Source organism: Haliotis cracherodii, unplaced genomic scaffold (assembly GCF_022045235.1).
Source record: "Haliotis cracherodii isolate W230 unplaced genomic scaffold, xgHalCrac1.p SCAF_3, whole genome shotgun sequence".
Lineage (NCBI taxonomy): Eukaryota > Metazoa > Mollusca > Gastropoda > Lepetellida > Haliotidae > Haliotis > Haliotis cracherodii.
This window is the reverse complement of record NW_027266286.1, coordinates 23,766,888-23,787,198: the sequence shown is the minus strand read 5'-3', so window position 1 is coordinate 23,787,198 and position 20,311 is coordinate 23,766,888. Positions and strand designations below refer to the sequence as shown.

General features: G+C 39.8%; 1 protein-coding gene and 1 pseudogene across 1 annotated transcript; both read left to right on the top strand.

Moving 5' to 3' along the window:
• Nucleotides 1–881: 881 nt before the first annotated feature.
• On the top strand, nucleotides 882–4,845 carry LOC139474740 (uncharacterized). The gene is made up of 2 exons (XM_071257856.1): nucleotides 882–1,022; nucleotides 3,403–4,845. Exons 1-2 carry the CDS (start codon nucleotides 974–976, stop codon nucleotides 4,389–4,391), a joined length of 1,038 nt encoding a protein of 345 aa, XP_071113957.1. The 5' UTR covers nucleotides 882–973; the 3' UTR covers nucleotides 4,392–4,845.
• Nucleotides 4,846–7,823: 2,978 nt separating this feature from the next.
• Nucleotides 7,824–20,102, top strand: LOC139475306 (uncharacterized; annotated as a pseudogene).
• Nucleotides 20,103–20,311: the final 209 nt, after the last annotated feature.

Here is a 20,311-nt window from a genome sequence, read left to right as displayed (position 1 = left end):
TCGAGCGAGAAGATGCGGGTTAGAATAGGTCTTCAGCAACCCATGCTTTGCCATAACAGGCGACTATCTGCTTGTCGTGAGACTAACGGGATCGGGTGGTCAGGCTCACTGACTTGGTTGGTGCATGTCATCGTATCCCAAGTGCGTGGATCAAAGCTCATGGTATCAATCACTGGATTGTCTTGTCCATAGTCGATTATTTACAGACCGTCATCATATAGCTGGAATATTGCTGAGTGTGGTGTTAAACAACAAATAAACAAACAAACACAAACTGATTGAGTCCACAACTATAACTGTATAATTGTGTATGGCTTTAAGTTTCGTTTATAGAGCAAACACGAGAGACGGAGACAAGAAAGTGTAATATTCTAAAACACTTACTGAATCTCTGAGTCTGGATGTTGATGCTGAAAAGTCCCCTTTTTTGTGGCGTTAAACAACAAACAAACAAACAAATCAGAGACAGTCATAGCAGTTCCGTCATTCCTTGAACAAAAGCAAGGTCAAATGTGAGGCTCAAGGCACAATAATTAAGAGAATCTTGACCAAAGACATTGATGCATACGTCTGCATCGACAAAACGATGGGAGAAGGGCCTTACAAAACAAATAAACTCAAGCACGAATTTTGTTATTAATTGAGATAAATACATTCTTTATTATTTGGGTGCATTTAACATTAATATATAATTATGTGTACCCCTTTGATATAGCTACGGCTAAATAAAGAAAAACCTAAAAATATAACATATACTTCTAAACGACCACGTGACAATGATATGAGACCATGCGGGTCTGTCGCAGAACCTTGTACATCCGTCAAACCGTCTTACAAACGATGACGAGGTCACGTCACCAAGCAGTTGTTATAACGGGGTCATTTAACTGTGCACGTAGAGCGTACCCGCGACGTGTTAAGACTCGGCTGTCGCATATAACGCTTGTACAGGTGTATCACCAACCTTGCCAAAATGACGACCGAGTGTCGAGAAACGTTGACAGACATTATTTTTGTTCCAAGTGAGTATATGACAATGAGTTTCACGTAGAGGTAAAGACGATAGATTCATGAAAATTGACTTCCTGGTGGATGCACATTTTCTACAAGCTAGGTCACATTGACTCTTACCAGTCTCTTCGTGAATATACTGTGAGAAGAGACAGAATAGAATTCATTCTTGTGTTAAAATGATAATACGCTTTATCGGGTCATATTTAAGTACTATCTACTATGTATGTGTGTATTATATTTTGTGAGCATTTTCCCACGACCCAGTTAAGCAACATATATGTAAGCATTTATCAGTCGGTCATTGTCATATGATTTCTAACTTGGTATTGATAATCATGATTATCTAGTAATGTTTGTATTTTAAAAAAAGCTTTCCGTAGTGAAGTTGTTATTTGGTTCGTCTTAGTATTAATATGAGATATTTTAATCGTGGTTACAGTTTAATAAAAACTAGGATTTGGTTTTTTAAGGTCATGGTGACTCGGACAGTTGTTAAAATTAAGACAATAAAGATTTCCTATGACTTGTGTTTAGTACTATAGCAAGTAGTATTTTCTTGATTGACATATTTTACCCACTTCGCAAACATTTTCTGAAAACAAATCGTTTGATATTGTATATTATATAACGTTTCTTTTACGTGTGTACATTGTATTGATGTAGGGTGGGGGGTAATAACGGCTACATACGTATATTTATTATTTCTCAAATTTGAATATGATATGAGCATTTGACACAAAGTAGTTGGTACACCTGTTAAAAACAATTCGTTTTCCGTAATGTATCGTGCATATTCCGGAAAGAAACTACGTTCCTGCTTTTTATTTTCTATATCCGTCATGCGCGGGGAATGGAGAAGCACACGAGCTTCTGGCTATGAAAACACGGATTGTACGAGTGTGTCCGAAAGTCATAGGCTCAGATGAGCCTGAAACCAACGTTAATCAGCTGGTGCTAGCGTATCAATAAAAGGTAGATCTGTATGTGATAATTATCTGTAAGTAAGAAGTGCTTGGACCACGGGTATAGTTGCTACCTGAAGCATAAAATTTATAATCTGTTCACAAGGCCGACAAAGTCCTAAACTGGCTAAAGTACACACGATAATTGAAATGCCCTAGAAGCGGTAAATCAGGAATCTGTTTTTATTGTCATTTGGATACTTATTGTCTAATATAGAACATAATATAGATCATATAGCCTATTTGCTTAATGTGATTTCTTAAATGATACAAAATCGTAGTTTTATATGAAGATAGGGTCCGTTTTCAGGTCAAGCGTGCCTCAACACCTGTTCAAGAGCAGGTGCTGTTTTCGGATCTACTGCAGATTGTTTTTGCCTGTTTTTTTGTTCAAGTATCCAAGCGTGATTTACACAGTGTTCACAGTGTTATTTTTACATTTATACAACCTTCTTTAAACTCACAAAACTTATTGAAGTCAATTCTGAATAATCTATTCACACCGTGTTATTAAAAAATAATCTCTCCTGCCAATTGATATGTGTTTTCTTTCTCTCTGTACTTGATGATATATACTAAGGCTGGGTTCTCAGGTCCTGATTAGGACCCGGATACCTACAGGCCTACCCGGACCCGAGGTTTGTCACATGATATGTTGTTTGATGACAAAAATTATCTAGAACTCACAGGAACTCGGATGATAGCGTGTATAACATAATATAATCGTATAGAGAAAACAATCACACCCCTCTATATAGATAGAGTATATACGAATATATTAGGTTATACAAGCTATCATCGAGTTCCTGTGTACCCGAGTGACCCATCCCAGCCCTACCACCCAGGTAACCGACCCCCTAATACCCTACATGGGTATCCGCTGTAAGTCTCAAGGGATGGGTACAAAATGTCCAGTTGGGATTAATTTGACCATTGCCCTGGCAAAATATATTCAGATACACATATAAAACGATCTGCTCATGCATACTCTGTAGTTGACTGAATATACATGTCAGAAGGAATGTATTCACAGTAAAAAAAATGCATACATTAGTGACTTTTAGTTCTAGAAATTTTTGTCATTAAACAATATGTCACATGACTAACCAGGGGTCCTGGTAGTCCAGTGGGTACCCGGGTCCTACTCAGTACCCACTCAACTCGAGTTACCCGTCGCAGCCCTATTGGAATGTGAGTTTTAATGGACCCGTGAAGATCCAGGGTAGAATAGGTATTCAGCAACCCATGCTTGCCGTAAATGGCGACTATGCTTGTCGTAAGAGGCAACTAACGGGATCGGGTGGTCAGGCTCGCTGACGTGGTTGTTGCATGTACCTACAGACCGCCGTCATACAGCTGAAAAATTGCTGAGTGAGGCATTAAACAAACAAACAGTGTTTTAATGTTTATGGTTTCTACTTTACAGTGATGGCAGAGTGTGGTGTGAAGACCATTGAAGGCTTTGCAAATGATGTTGTGAGTAATTTAGAGCGAAGGGAAATGAAACGAGTTGGTGAAATATATGATAAACTTCAGAAAATGAAATCAAGTGATATTAGGAAGCATAAATTCAACTACTGGAAAGTTATGCAGTGCCTCGGGGAGGTTGGTATCGAAAAGATTATTCTGGCAATCAAAACAAACACTCTTCATTCTTGTCACTGTCATGTCTACTCCAATTTATTTGAAGCAATGAACCTCTTTTGTGAGTGTCTGACTACAGTGAACGTCATTAAAAGAGTTCTCTACCACAGACAGGCTCTTGTGCCAATTTTTTTTGAAGCTCTGAGACAGCCAAAGGAACCAAGACTTCTGGAGAAAATGCTTGTTATCATGTATAGGTGTCTCATTGTTGGAAAAGAACCTCTGGCGGAGATGTACATGATGAATAAGATTCTGAAAGATCTTCATTCGATTGCACAGAAACAGCTTGATTTCAACGACAACTCGATAGATATTGTTGAATATTGTGTAAAGCTATTGTACGGGCTGGTAATTCATGGTGGTACACATGTTCGTCATCAAGTGAGACATTCATCAGCTATTATTGCTGTCGAAGAGTACAAACACAGCCTTGAACGGAAGATAGATCCCAAAGTAATTCGCCTAACAGATCCTGTTGTATTGAAGTACTGCACAGCCCTCCGAATCGAACTGGATGGCGGGACTCAGCTTATAGACAAACAGTCACTACGGGACGTTCTCAAAGAGGAATGTAACAGTGATAATGGTCATGTCATCTTTTGTTCAGCACCATGTTGTCGCAGACAGTTCAATGAGGAAAGAGACCATTTTCGTTATTGTGGAGCGTGTCGACTCTCTCGCTACTGTAGCAAGCAGTGTCAACGGGAACACTGGAAGGTGGCGCACAAGGAGATGTGTCTCAAGCTGGAATGTTATACTCAAGATTCATGATTTATTTATTTTTTCAGATTTATACTTTTGTTTTAAAGTCCATCTTCATGGCATGATGTATACTTAGACTCTTTGAAATGGATATATTTATGAGATAAACCTAGTGTGTTTTCAATTAAGAGGTTTTGAATGTAGATTTCATACATGTAAATATAGCATGAGGTTTTGTATTGAAAAATATATAGGTATCAAATCGAAGTTTGAAACCTCTATATTCAAAACAATGCTAGGTTTGTCTGCATTCTACCATTACAAAATGACGAAACAAGCGCAACCTCTTTGGCTACAGTGGAAATGATAAGTGATGTTTCATCAGTTGAACCTAATAATTTCTTGATGTCACATTTTCCATGCTTGTCTTGTATGCAGCAGATTTTGTGGCTGATGAAGCAGTTCTGTCATCAGTTTGTGAATTTTCGTGATTCTTCATTGCTACAACCAGGGATTTATCTAGACTTCCTCAGGGAATCATTGTTGACCACGAATGTCAGTAATATACCGGTACTAATAATTCCCAAATGGGAAATGAAAAAATTCATAATTCATGTGAATGTAGATATAAGCACTTTAAAAAATCCCAGTTTAAAACAAATTTACACTTATTTCCCAATTTGGCATTTAGTATTGAATCCAAGATAAATCCCTGTACAACATATTCTGGATTTATGCATTTTCTGGTTACATTTTTGAAACTGAGTGTCAGCTATATTCTTCATAGTTTGCTGTAATTTGCTTTATATTTGCTTTATATTTGCTTTGTCAGTGAAGGTGGTCATCAGCAAGTAATACTTGTTCTGATTATGTGAGCATTGTCTGTTCATGCTGTCAGGCAATTCTTTTCTTGCAGGTTTTAAGATGTATGTTTTTTTATTTTCAGATTAAGTATCCTATAATTATGTGTTGGTCAGGTATAAGAACCAAACCATTGTATGTAGATTTAAGTCTAAATTGTACTGTGTAATGTATAGTTTGATGCACAGTGCACATTGGGTTGATGTGCCACTTCGTGGAGCGCCACCTGTGCTGCCGATATTCATTTTGCAGAGTTGCATCCCTTAGGCATTGCAGAAAGCTGATTGTGGGTAAGAATCCTGGTTCACCCTTATGTTTCTAGGTTTGTCAGAACCATACCCATGCTTGTGGGTTTCACTAAAGTTTTCGATTCCTAGAGGCCTGCCTCACTTTTGGCTTTCAATCCACATCAAACTGACAAGCCGTGATGTATCTGAAAAACTATTCAAAGCAGCCTTATCCCCTACTTACCCATTCACTGATATGCCAATACTTCAAAGGTATATATCACTACATTCCTCCATTGCCCATGAATATATTGACCCAGTATATCTTAATGCAATAGTCTACTGATAGTCAACTAGCCCCTAAATGGCCAGGTTTCAAATTGAGGCCACCCTGCTAGCCCAAGACTATTAAAACCCAATGATGGTAGTCATCATTAACTAGTAGCATTTGAGGGCTACATCTCTGAACCAGTTCTCCATGCTTCAAGTTGTCTCCTTCCAGCAGGACTATCTACATACTGAGGACCAGTGAAATGAGGGTAACACTAGTCCTCAGGATAAAAACACATCCGTGACATTCTATTGTTAGAGCACTCCATTATTTTTAAGGAATGGGGAGTTGTGTTCTCTGCTGCTGTTGCACGTGCTTCATCACAAGCTGATTTTTACAATGCAAGTTTATGGCTGTTTAGAATGTTTGTCAAAGTGTAAGCATGGTAAGAGGAGAGATGTGTTTTTAGAAAGGGAACTTCCTTGTAACTCTCCATTTCTTTAAAAAAATGGGCCTCGGCTCCATTATTTTTAAGGAATGGAGAGTTACTCGAACATTCCCCTCTACCTGGTCTCTACCTGCTGCCCATCCTGAAATGCAGCTGGAAAAGAAATAAAAGAAACAAAAAAGTAGTTATGTTTATTATGTCTCCCGTTAGTAATATAGTCCCACTTAAAGTTTACAATAAAAACTGTTATATATATAAATTCCATGTCTACATCACTATGATGACAGTGATTTAAGAGGCTACCTGCAGTTTGAACTCCAAGGCAGATCCAAGGCAGAATTGCTCTCATATAAATAAATAAAAGATTGACACAGCTGTTTATATTTATATTTATATGGACTGACCTTGTGTGGGAAAGCTGGAATAAATCCATGAAACATAAAATTTAAAAAGTGTGGCCTTGTGCTTAATTGAGACAAAGTTTTCATCTGTCCTCTGCAGTGTGCCATATTACATTTTGAGGAAGATAGTAACTAACTGTTTTAGTTGACTAGTCCTCAGAATGATAACATGTAGCAAAACCCTTAAAAATGGCAAATACTGGTCCTTATAATACCTTAAATATTTGGCAGTTTGCCAGGGACTATAGGCGTGATAGGACTAGTGTCAATTACCTTTTCCTTCTCTTTTCTTGAGTTCTTCAACCGTATTTGTTTTTAATTGACTATGCTGCAGATGAAGATGTTCAAAATGTATTTGTCAGTTTGTGTGCTTGGACATTATGGTACAAACAAATGTAACATGCAGTTCTTGAAAGTGATGATCTATTAAGGAAATGATGATGATGTTCTGGGATATGCAAGAAATGCTTGACATATTCTTCAATGTACAGTACAGTACATACAAATTTGGTTCAAGAAAACTGGCTTCCGTGTGTCAAACTCAAGGCTTGTGTTTTAGGTTATGTACTTATGTTTGTTTACAGACTCCAGAAATGAATGATTTTACTTAAGATATCTTTTGATATGTTTTATTATGTATACGTTCAAAAGTGAAATAAATTATTTTACTGTCACATGGACATCTTCCCGAGGCAAGGGAGTTCACTGACTGTAAAAGTCCAGTTTCCACCCTTGCCGAACAAGGCTGGAATGATCTTACCACCACCAGCAGCTATTATGAGTTATGTCGCGTGTATGTCCCTCCTACTGACCAATCAGGTTCCACCTTTCATATCAATTGCAGTTGCTTTAAACAAAATGGAGGTGCCCAGTGAAGACAATCTGATTGATAATCAAGATCTATTTTGTAATAAAATGGGTTTCACTTTGCGAAGTGCATTAAATCGAAGCCCCTTGATTAAAAACATGAAAATGGAAAATTTCTGTTGAAGGCATGTTGACAGTACACATGCTTTGCAAATTCTGCAATCGACCAAAATCTACACGGCAGTTTAGGAATCGGATGTCGGATTTTATTACACGATTTTGATTGGACTATGCAGACTCGTTAGTCTGGCCAGAACTCAATAATTATAGTTCGACAAGGGCTCATGTAGTCAGTTAACTGCCTTGCCTCGGGAAGATGTCACATGGATTGATGGAACTCCAACTATGTGTTTCCTCTGAGACTTAAATGCTTTCTGATACACACTGAAACAAATAAATTCATGTTTGATTTTCTGAAACAGCAACATGAACTTGATTGTCCAGGTGAGGTGAAATGGGGTTTAACATATTGCACTTAGTGTGTTTGTGGCTGCTTGTACTAGTCCAGACTAATGCTGCTTTTATGATTCTAGCCCACTGTGATGCCATGCTGCAGTTTAACATGAATACTCCACTCAGAGGTAGATTGCTGACTCCCAGCAGTGTAGTCTATTCTATCCCCCAATGCCTAGCGCCAACAGGGTACAACAAGTCTTCTATCTTTTAACATCCTTTGGTATGACATTTTCTGGGATTGAACTGAAGGATTTCCTCACACATCAAGCTGACACATGGTGATATACGTGGAATACTGTTCAAAACAGGTTAAACTCAACTCTCTCACTCTGTATGCAGTGTTGTGTTTCCTTGCCAGGTTCCACTTTGGGTCAAGTTCACTCCAGTTATGGGGATTTCTTGGTTTGTTAGCACAAAACATTTTTGGATTCTCCTGAAAGGAAACCATCATCCTTGTCTCTCCTCCACTACATGCTGACATTTCATAACTGACTCACTGGCTCATCAAACCATCAGAGATCAGTTTGTCCTAAATAACACCAAGAGGCAGAGATTGATAACAGAAGTAATAAATTGTTACAGTGTGGTAAAACTAATGTGAAAACCTGTCTCACCTGTGAAGATCCGGGGTAGAATAGGTCTTCAGCAACCCATGCTTGCCGTAAGGTGACTATGCTTGTCGTAAGAGGCGACAAACGGGATCCGGTGGTCAGGCCCCCTGACTTGATTGATGCATGTCATCGTATCCCATTGCGTGGATCGATGCTCATGACGTGAATCACTAGATTTTCTGGTCCAGACCGCCGCCATATAGCTGGAATATTGCTGAGTGCAGCTTTAAACAACAAACAAACAAACTCAGGCCTGAAAGCGCAAGAGACCACATCGATCTATGTCAAGACAACCGCCAGTCATCATAAGTGACGAGCCCCTATGATGTCACGCCATGGGAACAAGCGGCGGAAGAACAACGAGGGACGCGTGGCCGAAGCAACTGCCGAGAACATACAGATAGGGATATTTTCTAAGAGAATTCCTTACAAAAAAGAAGGATTAACAGTAGCTCCAGTCAATGCTCTGACTTGCCACCCTCAAAGGAAACATTCTGTTTGTTTGATAGATTTTATGAAGGAAATACAAAATCGGAGGAGGAACTGCGAAGGCGTGTAACGTTTGTTGAAGTTGAAGAAGAATTGCACTGGGAGATGAACCGCAACAGCTACTTCTTAGATGCGATGTCGCCCGGAAACTACATGTTCACCCTGCGATTGCTACTACATTTGAACAATCAAAGAACAAGAAGAAAATGACAGACGCAATTACAGGAAAACTGAACACAAACACTTCGTATCGTGACATACGCCATGACAAGTTTGGCCGCCTGCACCTTTCAGGTAAGAACTTATGGATGACATTCTATGACATGATCATGTTTGACGTTTATGGAGGAGTGAGCATTATTATATGGTTCTGCGCCGCTTTTAGCAATATCACGTTGGGGGACGCCAGACATGGTTGGTTGGTTGATTGTTTAACGCCGCACTCGGCAATATTCCAGCTATATGACTGCGGTCTGTAAAATAATCGAGCCTGGACCAGATAATCCAGTGATTGACATCATGAGCATTAGGGCTGGGACGGGTACCCACAGGACTACCCGGACCCGTGGTTAGTCACGTGATATATCGTTTAATGACAAATGTTCTCCAGGAGCCTGTTCCACAAAGCGATGTTAGTGCTATGATTGTCGTAAGCCTATGTTAAAGTATGGGAGCTACTCTATTGTTACACTACAAGTCACTAATGTTCGCATGTCTTTCTGACTATGCACCCATTCCTTCTGACTTTTCATATGGTTGAATAAAGACATAACTTAAGTCAACTTCAGTGTATGCATGACCAGATTGTTTAATACATGTATCTCAATACGTTTTGCCAAGGCTGTGGTAAAACAATTCCCAATCGGACATTTTGTACCTATCTCTTGAGACCTACAGTGGGTACCCTGGTAGGGTCGGGAAATAGGGGGGGTAGGTACCCGGGTAGTATATTTGGACCCGTCCCAGCCCTAATGAGCATCGATCCACGCAATTGGGATACGATGACATGCATCAACCAAATCAGCGAGCCTGACCACCCGATCCCGTTAGTCGCCTCTTACGACAAGCATAGTCGCCTTTTACGGCAAGCATGGGTTGCTGAAGACCTATTCTACCCCGGAACTTCACGGGTAACACCGGAAATGGGCTTCACACATTGTGTCCATGTGGGGAATCGAACCCGGGTCTTCAGTGTGACGAGCAAACGTTTAAACAAATGGGCTACCCCACTGTGCCTATGGAGAAAAAAAATACTTATAGAATAACCCGAGGTGAAACTTGATATGAAACTGCTTCTTGTCTAAATAAATTCGAATCAGTGAGATTGTAGCACGTAAAATATTTGAATAAATGGCGTGGATTTGTGAATGAATGGAATGAGAGAAAATTAATCCCCTTGTCCAATTAACATTGATCTTTGTTTAACTGACCAATCAGCTTCCAGAATCATTAATTGCACACTGTGCAAATATATTTAAAAAAATATTACACCGCATATTTTCGCCCACATGGGTTTTGTTTGTTTGTTTGTTTTTTAACCCCGCACTCAGCAATATTCCAGCTATATGACGGCAGTATGCAAATAATCGAGTCTGGACCAGACAGTCCAGTGATTGACAGTGTGATTAAGCATTCTGTGCCATGTCTAAGTTAGATGACAGGAAATACTAAAGGTTCTTGTTTGGCATCTACGACAGAGTAGTAGTATATTTGAATCTTGTTTCTATTTACATTTGTTATCCTCTGTTATAATATTCCTAATACAGGCCTCTGTAAAAATCAGAGGCACTTTCGGCCCCACAACAAGTAAAACGTGTATGTCAAAACAATGACGCAATGAAATCCAAAGCAGATATTTCACTGTACTGCACTGAAAACATTGAATGTCAAAAGCCCCTTGCATGAATGCGGATGCGACGGGGTGATTCTCTCAAATTTTGGAGGAGTTTCAAAGCTTTTTACACATGGGTTGCGGTGTTCTCAGCATCCCAGTTAATGGTTCTGCGCTTGCCCTTACGGAAGACGGGCTAACGACAACACCAAATGCATGGTGACAAATGATGATTGATGATCTAAATGAGACTTGCCGCCAGTCTATGTAGCCCAACTGTCCCCTGGGTTCACGCTGACTGGCACTTTCTTGTGGCTCCCGGCACACGGCACATAGGAGCCTTCACCTAGCCCTCTCCAACAGCCCCATTTGAGTAGGACTTCTTGAGTGCACAAAGTTGTAGAGAATATCCCCTAAAATATAAAGGCTATACAGAACGAAAAGCCCATGGATGTACAGCAATTCTATCCTTATTAAAGAGCAAATCATTACATGAAGTGGCGCGTCACAACTGTAGCTGAAACATTAGAAACCAAATCATTATATGAAGCGGCGCATCACAACCGGAGCTGAAACATTAGAAACCAACTCATTATATGAAGAGGTGCGTCACAACTGGAGGTGAAGCATTCAAAGAGAACACTAGAGACCAGCTCATTATACCAGGAAGTGGCGCTTCTCAAATTGTTCTGACAAATTGAAAGACCAAAGCATTAAAATTGGATTTTGCACGTCTGAACTGGATCTAAACCATTAAAAGATTAAGTCATCGTTACTGGAGGTGGTATATTTCAATATAGACTACACAGTCTTGATTTTGTTTTCACAGTGATCCTTTGGTACATTCGTCACCACTCACCCCTTTCCGTAACCTGCGAAAAGATTCATGTTATGTGCGAAAATATGACAAACCGATCAGAATGCGCGCATGATTTCAAGTTCTTAGTCAAAGAATCCGCCGTCACTCTCCTACCCAGAGTTTCTTGCGGCCGGCAGCCAGCCAGCATAGTACCTCTGCCAAACGCCAGAGCCATGTGACGACTCGTCACATCTTTCACAGTCCATTCAAGATATTGCATATGCTGTTCATCCGTTTCATTTTTGACAAACTTTCACATTGCGATAAACAAATGTCAAAGAATGGTTACGGTTCATTTAGAAAGTATCATAAAACGTGAAAATCTACTTGCTTTTGCGTAGTTATCCTTTGTTTACATTGGTTGTACGGCTCCACGTGCTGTCATCGAAGCCCTACGGAGAGCTAGCGATACGGTCACTTTGATGTATAAATATATATTGTCATGCAACTCACTGTCGCAGTTGTGGTAGCATATCTATATAATTATGCAAAACAATATGTTAAGCATATACCAAATACTTGCATTAGTCCGTTCTATACTGATTTCTCAAAAAGGCGTTTGTTTACAAACAAGAGAAAAGTCCGGTCACGTGATATGCAAATTAGCCTGTGGCAGTGGTGTTATGCTGAGTCACCACTGCGACGGAGTGTGAGAATCCCTCAGAAATATTTTTTTATTTTACATACGTCTTGCATCTAAAAATATACCCAAGACACAGTTACATGTGATCAATCATACTGTATAATTCCGCATGTCCCGATGTGCTTTAAATTGCATCTGAAATATAATATATGGGGAAATATAAGTTAACATTCAGGCAACGAGTTGACAATTGTTTTAGGTATGCCCGTTTGCGCTAAGACGGAACCCGGTCGCAAAAATGTCCATGAGAGGGGCAAGAGTCGCTATTCGGCTTGTCCCGGAATAACACGAGTTGGTCACGAATTCCTTTGGTAGTGATACGCAAATCGTTATAAACCTCTACAACCGTTACTTACCGGAACGGGTACACACCACAGAGGTCCATAACTCCAAATCTTTGCACTGACTATTGTGCTAAATTAATGGTCAAACGGAGACAGCGTATCTCTTTATTTGAACCTGAAGCTTAGAGCTTTTTAATATCTATCAGTATATGTGCTCTAGAGATCAGACTTCCAGACGACCTCAGCTGACACTACAACTGCCTTTCTACGGTAACTGGGGTATCATTGGGTGTGGACAGCACCCGCAACTCATTCTTACACTTCACCATGGATGCGGAAGGTTATACTTTCTCCACTACTCGGAACATTCGGACCAGCAAAATACACCCCTATATCTACTGACCACATTCTTCACAGAGAAAGTCCAGCATAACATGGCTTTCTCAGAATGGAGCCCACATGACCACGGACAGTTGCAATGTGTAACCCATGTCCAGGCACCTTGGTCGTCTAGGTATAACCTACAATAGTAGAAGGACATGTTTACATTCAGTAAAAGTCTCTGTGACTATTGAAACGTTTTGGAGTTAAAGTAGCGCCGAGTTTAAACCATGATATTGAAAAAAATTATTCTGACTCCGCACTCATGAAAAAATAATCTGCTTCATCTATGTGATGCGTCTCAACTGGATACGAATCATAAAATATCAGCTCCTAATAGCAGAAAGTGGTGCGTCACAACTGGAGCTGAACAGGTAGAGACCAATTCATTATATGAAGTGGTGCGTCACAACTGGAGCTGAACAGGTAGAGACCAATTCATTATATGAAGTGGTGCGTCACAACTGGACCTGAAACATTAGAGACCAACTCATTATATAAAGTGGTGCTTTACAACTGGACCTGAAGCATTAGAGACCAACTTATATGACGTGGTGTGTCACAACTGGACCTGAAACATTAGAGACCAACTCATTATATGAAGTTGTGCTTCACAACTGGATCTGAAACATTAGGGACCAACTCATTATATGAAGTTGTGCTTCAAAACTGGATCTGAAGCATTAGAGACCAACTCATTATATAAAGTGGTGTGTCACAACTGGAACTGAAACATTAGAGACCAACTCATTACATGAAGTGGTGCTTCACAACTGGATCTGAAACATTAGAGACCAACTGATATGAACTGGTGCGTCACAACTGGAGCTGAAAAATAGACAGCACCTTATATGAAGTGGTGCTCACAACTGGACCTGAAAAATAGACAGCACCTTATATGAAGTGTTGCACACAACTGGACCTGAAACATAAAGGATCAACTCATTATATGAAGTGGCGTGTCACAACTGGACCTGAAACATTAGAGACCAACTTATATGAAGTGGTGCTCACAACTGGACTTGAAACATTACCAACTTGTATGAACTGGTGTGTCACAACTGGAGGTCAAACATTAGAGACAAACTAATATGAAGTGGTGGGTCACAACTGGACCTGAAACATTAGAGATCAACTCATTATATAAAGTGGTGCTTTACAACTGGACCTGGAAATTAGAGACCAACTAGTATGAAGTGGTGCACACATCTGGACCTGAAACATTAGAGATCAACTCATTATATGAAGTAGCGTGTCACAACTGGACCTGAAACATTAGAGACCAACTAGTATGAAGTGGTGCTCACAACTGGACCTGAAACATTAGAGACCAACTCATTATATAAAGTGGTGCTTTACAACTGGACCTGAAACATTAGAGACCAGCTAGTATGAAGTGGTGCTAACAACTGGAGCTGAAACATTAGAGATCAACTCATTATATGAAGTGGTGCCCACAACTGGACCTGAAACATTAGAGATCAACTCGTTATATGAAGTAGTGTGTCACAACTGGACCTGAAAAATTAGATACCATATCATTATGTGAAGTTGTGAAACATTATTAGAGACCAACTCATTGTATGAAGTGGTGCTTCACAACTGGATCTGAAATATTGGAGACCAACTGATATGAAGTGTTGCTCACAACTGGACCTAAAACATTAGAGGTACAGCTAGTATGAACTGGTACATCACAACTGGACCTGAAACATTAGAGATCAACTCATTATATGAAGTGGCGTGTCACAACTGGACCTGAAACATTAGAGATCAACTCATTATATGAAGTGGCGTGTCACAACTGGACCCGAAACATTAGAGACCAACTAGTATGAAGTGGTGTTTCACAACTGGACCTGAAACATTAGAGATCAACTCATTAATGAAGTGGTGCTTCACAACTGGACCTGAAACATAAGGGACCAACTAGTATGAAGTGGTGCTCACAACTGGACCTGAGACATTAGAGACCAACTCATTAATGAAGTGGTGTTTCACAACTGGACCTGAAACATTAGAGATCAACTCATTAATGAAGTGGTGCTTCACAACTGGACCTGAAACATAAGGGACCAACTAGTATGAAGTGGTGCTCACAACTGGACCTGAAACATTAGATACCAACTCATTATATGAAGTGGCGTGTCACAACTGGACCCGAAACATTAGAGACCAACTAGTATGAAGTGGTGCTCACAACTGGACCTGAAACATTAGATACCAACTCATTATATGAAGTGGCGTGTCACAACTGGACCCGAAACATTAGAGACCAACTAGTATGAAGTGGTGCTCACAACTGGACCTGAAACATTAGAGACCAACTCATTAATGAAGTGGTGCTTCACAACTGGACCTGAAACATTAGAGATCAACTCATTAATGAAGTGGTGCTTCACAACTGGACCTGAAACATTAGAGACCAACTAGTATGAACTGGTTCTCACAACTGGACCTGAAACATTAGAGATCAACTCATTATACGAAGTGACTTGTCACAACTGGATCTGAAACATTAGAGATCAAGTGATGTAAAGTGGTGCTCACAACTGGGCCTAAAACATTAGAGACCAACTTATTTGAAATGGTACTTACAACTGGACCTGAAACGTTATAGACCAACTCATTTCATGAAGTGATGCTTCACAACTGGAGCTGAAACATTAGAGACCAACTGATATGAAGTTGGTGCCCACAACTGGACCTGAAACATTAGACAGCAACTCATTATATGAAGTGGCGTGTCACAACTGGAGCTGAAACATTAGTGACAAACTCATTACATGAAGTGGCGCATGACAACTGGAGCTGAAACATGAGAGACAAACTCATTACATGAAGAGGCGCATCACTGCTGGAGCTACAACACTAGAGACCAGCTCATTATACCAGAAAGTGGCGCTTCTCAAATGGTTCTGAACAATTGAAAGACCAAATCATTAAAATTGGATTTTGCACGTCTGAACTGGATCTAAAACATTAAAAGACGAAGTCATGGTTACTGGAGGTGGAACATTTCAATATAGTCTATACAGTCTAGATTTTGTTTTCACAATGATTTTTTGGTAGTGATATGCAAATCGTTATAAACCTCTACAGAAGTTACTTGCCGGAACGGGTACACACCACAGAGGTACATTACTTCAAATCTTTGCACTGACTAATGTGCTAAATTAATGGTCAAACGGAGACAGCGTTTCTCTTTATTTGAACCTAGAGCTTTTTAATATCTATCAGTATATGTGCTCTAGAGATCAGACTTCCAGACGACCTCAGCTGACACTACAACTGCCTTTCTACGGTAACTGGGGTATCATTGGGTGTGGACAGCACCCGCAACTCATTCTTACACTTCACCATGGATGCGGAAGGTTATACTTTCTCCACTACTCGGAACATTCGGACCAGCAAAATACACCCCTATATCTACTGACCACATTCTTCACAGAGAAAGTCCAGCATAACATGGCTTTCTCAGAATGGAGCCCACATGACCACGGACAGTTGCAATGTGTAACCCATGTCCAGGCACCTTGGTCGTCTAGGTATAACCTACAATTGTAGAAGGACATGTTTACATTCAGTCAAAGTCACTGTGACTATAGAAACTATGAGGAGTTAAAGTAGCGCCGAGTTTAAACCATAATATTGCAAAAATGATTCTGTCTGGAAAAAATGTTCTACTTCGTCTAAGTGATGCGTCACAACTGGATATATATCATAAAAAAACCAGCTCATGCTAGTAGGAAGTGGCGCGTCACAACTGGATCTGAAACATGTGAGAACAACTCATTATATGAAGTGGTGCGTCACAACTGCCACAGAAACATTATTGGTCAAATGTGACTCCTAGACAGTTTGCCTAGACATGTGATTTCTTCTTTGTTTATTTGAAAGCCCCACCTAGGAGACCATTTTTGAATGCTGTTAAGTGCAGACTAGTTTTGGTTTTAATTAGGTTTAATGAAGATGAGGATGTCCAGAAGGAAATGTCGTCTGAAAACTTTGCTGTTGATATATTATTGTTTTTTGTTTGTTTTTAAAAAAAAAATGTCATCAATCATGAAATTTAATAATGTCGGCGACAATATGCTACCTTGTGGGGTGCCATTTTCTTATGGGTGAGTATCTGATAATGTTTCATGGGATTTAACTGTGCTATTTCTGTCTGTTAGGAAAGAGTTTTGAATGAGACTTATGTCAAACCATATCGAAAGGTTTGCTGAAGTCTGTAAATATGCCCAGTGTATATTGTTTTTGTGCTTGTGCTGTCCTAATGTCTTGTTCCAAATGTAAAACGTGGTCTGAAGTTTGTCTATTGTTTGTGAAGTCACTCTAGTCTGGGCTTTTACTGATATATAATGCTTGAGCCTGTTATTTATAATTGATTCCATAATTTTACATCAATGGGAAGATAGTGAAATGATACTACTGTTGCATGTTTCCATGTTGATGGTGTAGTGCCTGTTGTCCATGTTTTGTTGTACTGTTTCATAATTATAAAAGTAAATTTTGATGGGGTTTTTATTTAAAATAATGTAGCTAATGTTGTCGAGACCTGTGGCTGAGGCTGTATTCTTTGTTTTTAGGTCTGTGTGTAAGTCATGTATGTTAAGTATTTTGTTGATAGGTAGGTGTGTGTGGTCTGGTCTTTTGGTGTATGGTGTTTTGGAATTGCGGTGGCGGAGGGGGGGGGGGGGGGAGGGGGGAGTTGTGTAGCTGCTGGTTTTGGCGGCAATAACATTAGCTTTTTCTATATTTGTGGATAGGTCTTTAATGTTTGCTTAAATTGTAATCTTTAAGTACCTTTTATTGCTTTAATTTTTTTCCACAATGCCTTAGTATTATTATTGCCAATTTTCAAGGGATTACAAAAAGATTGCCAGTGGCTTTTTTTTTTTGCTACCTTGATGAGTTGTTTATGAATGAAAGTGATTTTGAATGGTCCCTCTTTGTTTTATTTAGGGCCTTTTTTCTTAATTTTCGGGGTTTTCTTAATTTCAGAGCTCAACCAGAGGAGTGGGTTATTGGTATAGTTTGCGGAGCAAGTGGGGATGTATTTTAAGGTTATTTCATATAATTTATTGGTTAGATTTGTATTAAATGTGTCTATGTTTGTGTCGCGTATTTGGTCTATGTCTGTTCGGTTGCATAGTTTTGTAAATAGTAGCCAGTTACATTTTTTTAAATTAGATTGTATTTGCTGGGGAGAGTCAGAGGGGGGTTCAGTTGGGGTTGGTGGGTGTGTGGCTTGTATTTAATGACATTTTTATGGGGAGTGGTGGCTGCCCCAGGTGTCATTATGAACTTCTCGGTTAGATTGTTTTAAAAGATTCAAGATTCAGATAATTCATGGGGCGGGGTCTGTCTCTCCGAATGAATTTAAAGCCTATAATAGTCGTGTTTCCTGTAGATCTATTAATAGTGGTTGGATTTTATTTTGGGTAGTGAGGGCCTTAAGTTCATGCCCATTGGCTTGGAGACCATTGCAGTTCCATTGTATAATCACCATGGCTGATAGGGTAGGAAGTGTACTTATGGATACAAACTTTTGACTGAAGATTTGATTTTTAGGTAATAAAAATTAGTTATTTAGTTAATTTTAAGCTTTAAGGTGGCTGTTTGGAGGGAGGAGAAGGACTTTTGGTAAAATTTGGGCTTGTCAGTCAGATTATGTAATTATTTGCAGTGGGTAGTTTCAGAAGGATTGCGGCAACTATAAACTGAACTATTTTGTTCATGTTGCTGTGTAGTTTTTGTGGGTGATGTTTGTAGAGAATGCTGTTCACATGTTTTGTATCTTGTTGGCTAGAGAATATTGTGTGTGACTGAGGATGAGTGTGTTTGGGCTCGATAGTGAGTTTTGTGTAGAGATCTTTGTGGTTTGGGTTGGGGGGTGGGGGGTGTAAGATAGGAGTGGGGTTGGAATGAGCTGAACGGTGAGTCTAGGGTTTGGTCCGTGCGTGGGTAAAAGTTGTCATTTTGATCATCAGTTGTGTAATTGTATGAGGGGATGGTTGCTGGTTTGGGGAGATCTGATTGTTGAATATTTTTGTGGAGTTTTAGGATATGTTGCTGTTGAATGTGTGGCTTCGGCTTGGCAATTTATGCAGTAGGGGGCCAAAGTGAATTCTTGAATGGCATGATTTGGGGACCCACACTTGGGACATAGGGGATGGTTTTTTTGCAGTTGACTGATTTATGGCCGAAAGAGAGACAGTGTTGAAGGTGTAGGTTTTTTTCGGATGGGGTGGACTTGTTTTGAAGGTGATGAAAACTGTTTGTGTGACTGTTCTACCTGGTGATGAATTTTTGTTGTTGATTGCTTTAAAGTGTGTAGTTTGGGGTTGTGTGTGGATTTGGTTGGCTAATTGTATACATTCCTGGATGTCTTGTGTGGTGTCTTTGCTGTCTAGATATATAGCTCCTCGTATTTGTGATTGCCAGAGAGGGGTTTGCCAATTTATGTTTAACCCGTCAATGATAGGGGATCTGGAAGCTATATTTAGTGAGGTTTGATCAGGAAGAGTAAGTTTGAAGCCTCGGCAGCAAATGTTGACATATTTAAAGTTGATATTAGATTTATTGAGGCAAAGAGAAAATTCATTGGTTGAGAAGGTTTCGTTTAGTCGGGTGGTTGAGTACGCTAAAAAGGCAAGAAGGATTAGTATTTTGTTAGCAGTTTGAGGGGGAGTTTCTTGAGCTTGGGTGTTTACTGATGGGTTGGGAATATTTCAGATGAATCTTTGACAAAACAAAATTCCAGACATACCAATTTCCATATATATTGAATCTAAATTCGTTTAAAAAAAAAATCTTTGTATGCAAGGTAGATGTCGGTCAATGGGTGCAGGGGCTTAGCGAAGTATCACCTTGTGAAGATTTGTTGATAATAATTCCAAAGGAAAAAGTGACACCTAACCTCACCCCTCCCTACATTGACACTGGTACTAAGTTTGCGGTTGCTTACAGCGGACCAAACAACTACCCTCGTCGGAGTAAGACGGAGCTAAAATCGTATTTATTGCAATTAATACTAAGTTTTATTGATATTAAACCAACAGTTTGCAGGTTTCACAAGGAAAACAGCATGTACTGATGTTACTACACCCTTCATTGCGGAGCTGGACAAGACAGAGCTGCAATGAATGGTAAAAACGGTCATTTCACAGCAAATACTCTGTATGTATGCATATGTTGTTGGCCAAAGAAGTGGAGGCGTTGGACAAAATTCTCCTTGTGAAAATTTATTGAAAAAAATAATTCGGGGTGTGTATACCGTGCACGCACGGGTTCGATTCCCGACATGGGTACAATGTGTGAAGCCCATTTTGGGGGTCCCCCGCCGTGATATTGC

Bases quoted from the DNA above. Each gene is read 5' to 3' on its own strand.
- LOC139474740 (XM_071257856.1), top strand. From the start codon at position 974: ATGACGACCGAGTGTCGAGAAACGTTGACAGACATTATTTTTGTTCCA. The intron at 1,023-3,402 runs GTGAGTATATGA...TCTACTTTACAG, and splicing joins AGACATTATTTTTGTTCCAA to TGATGGCAGAGTGTGGTGTG.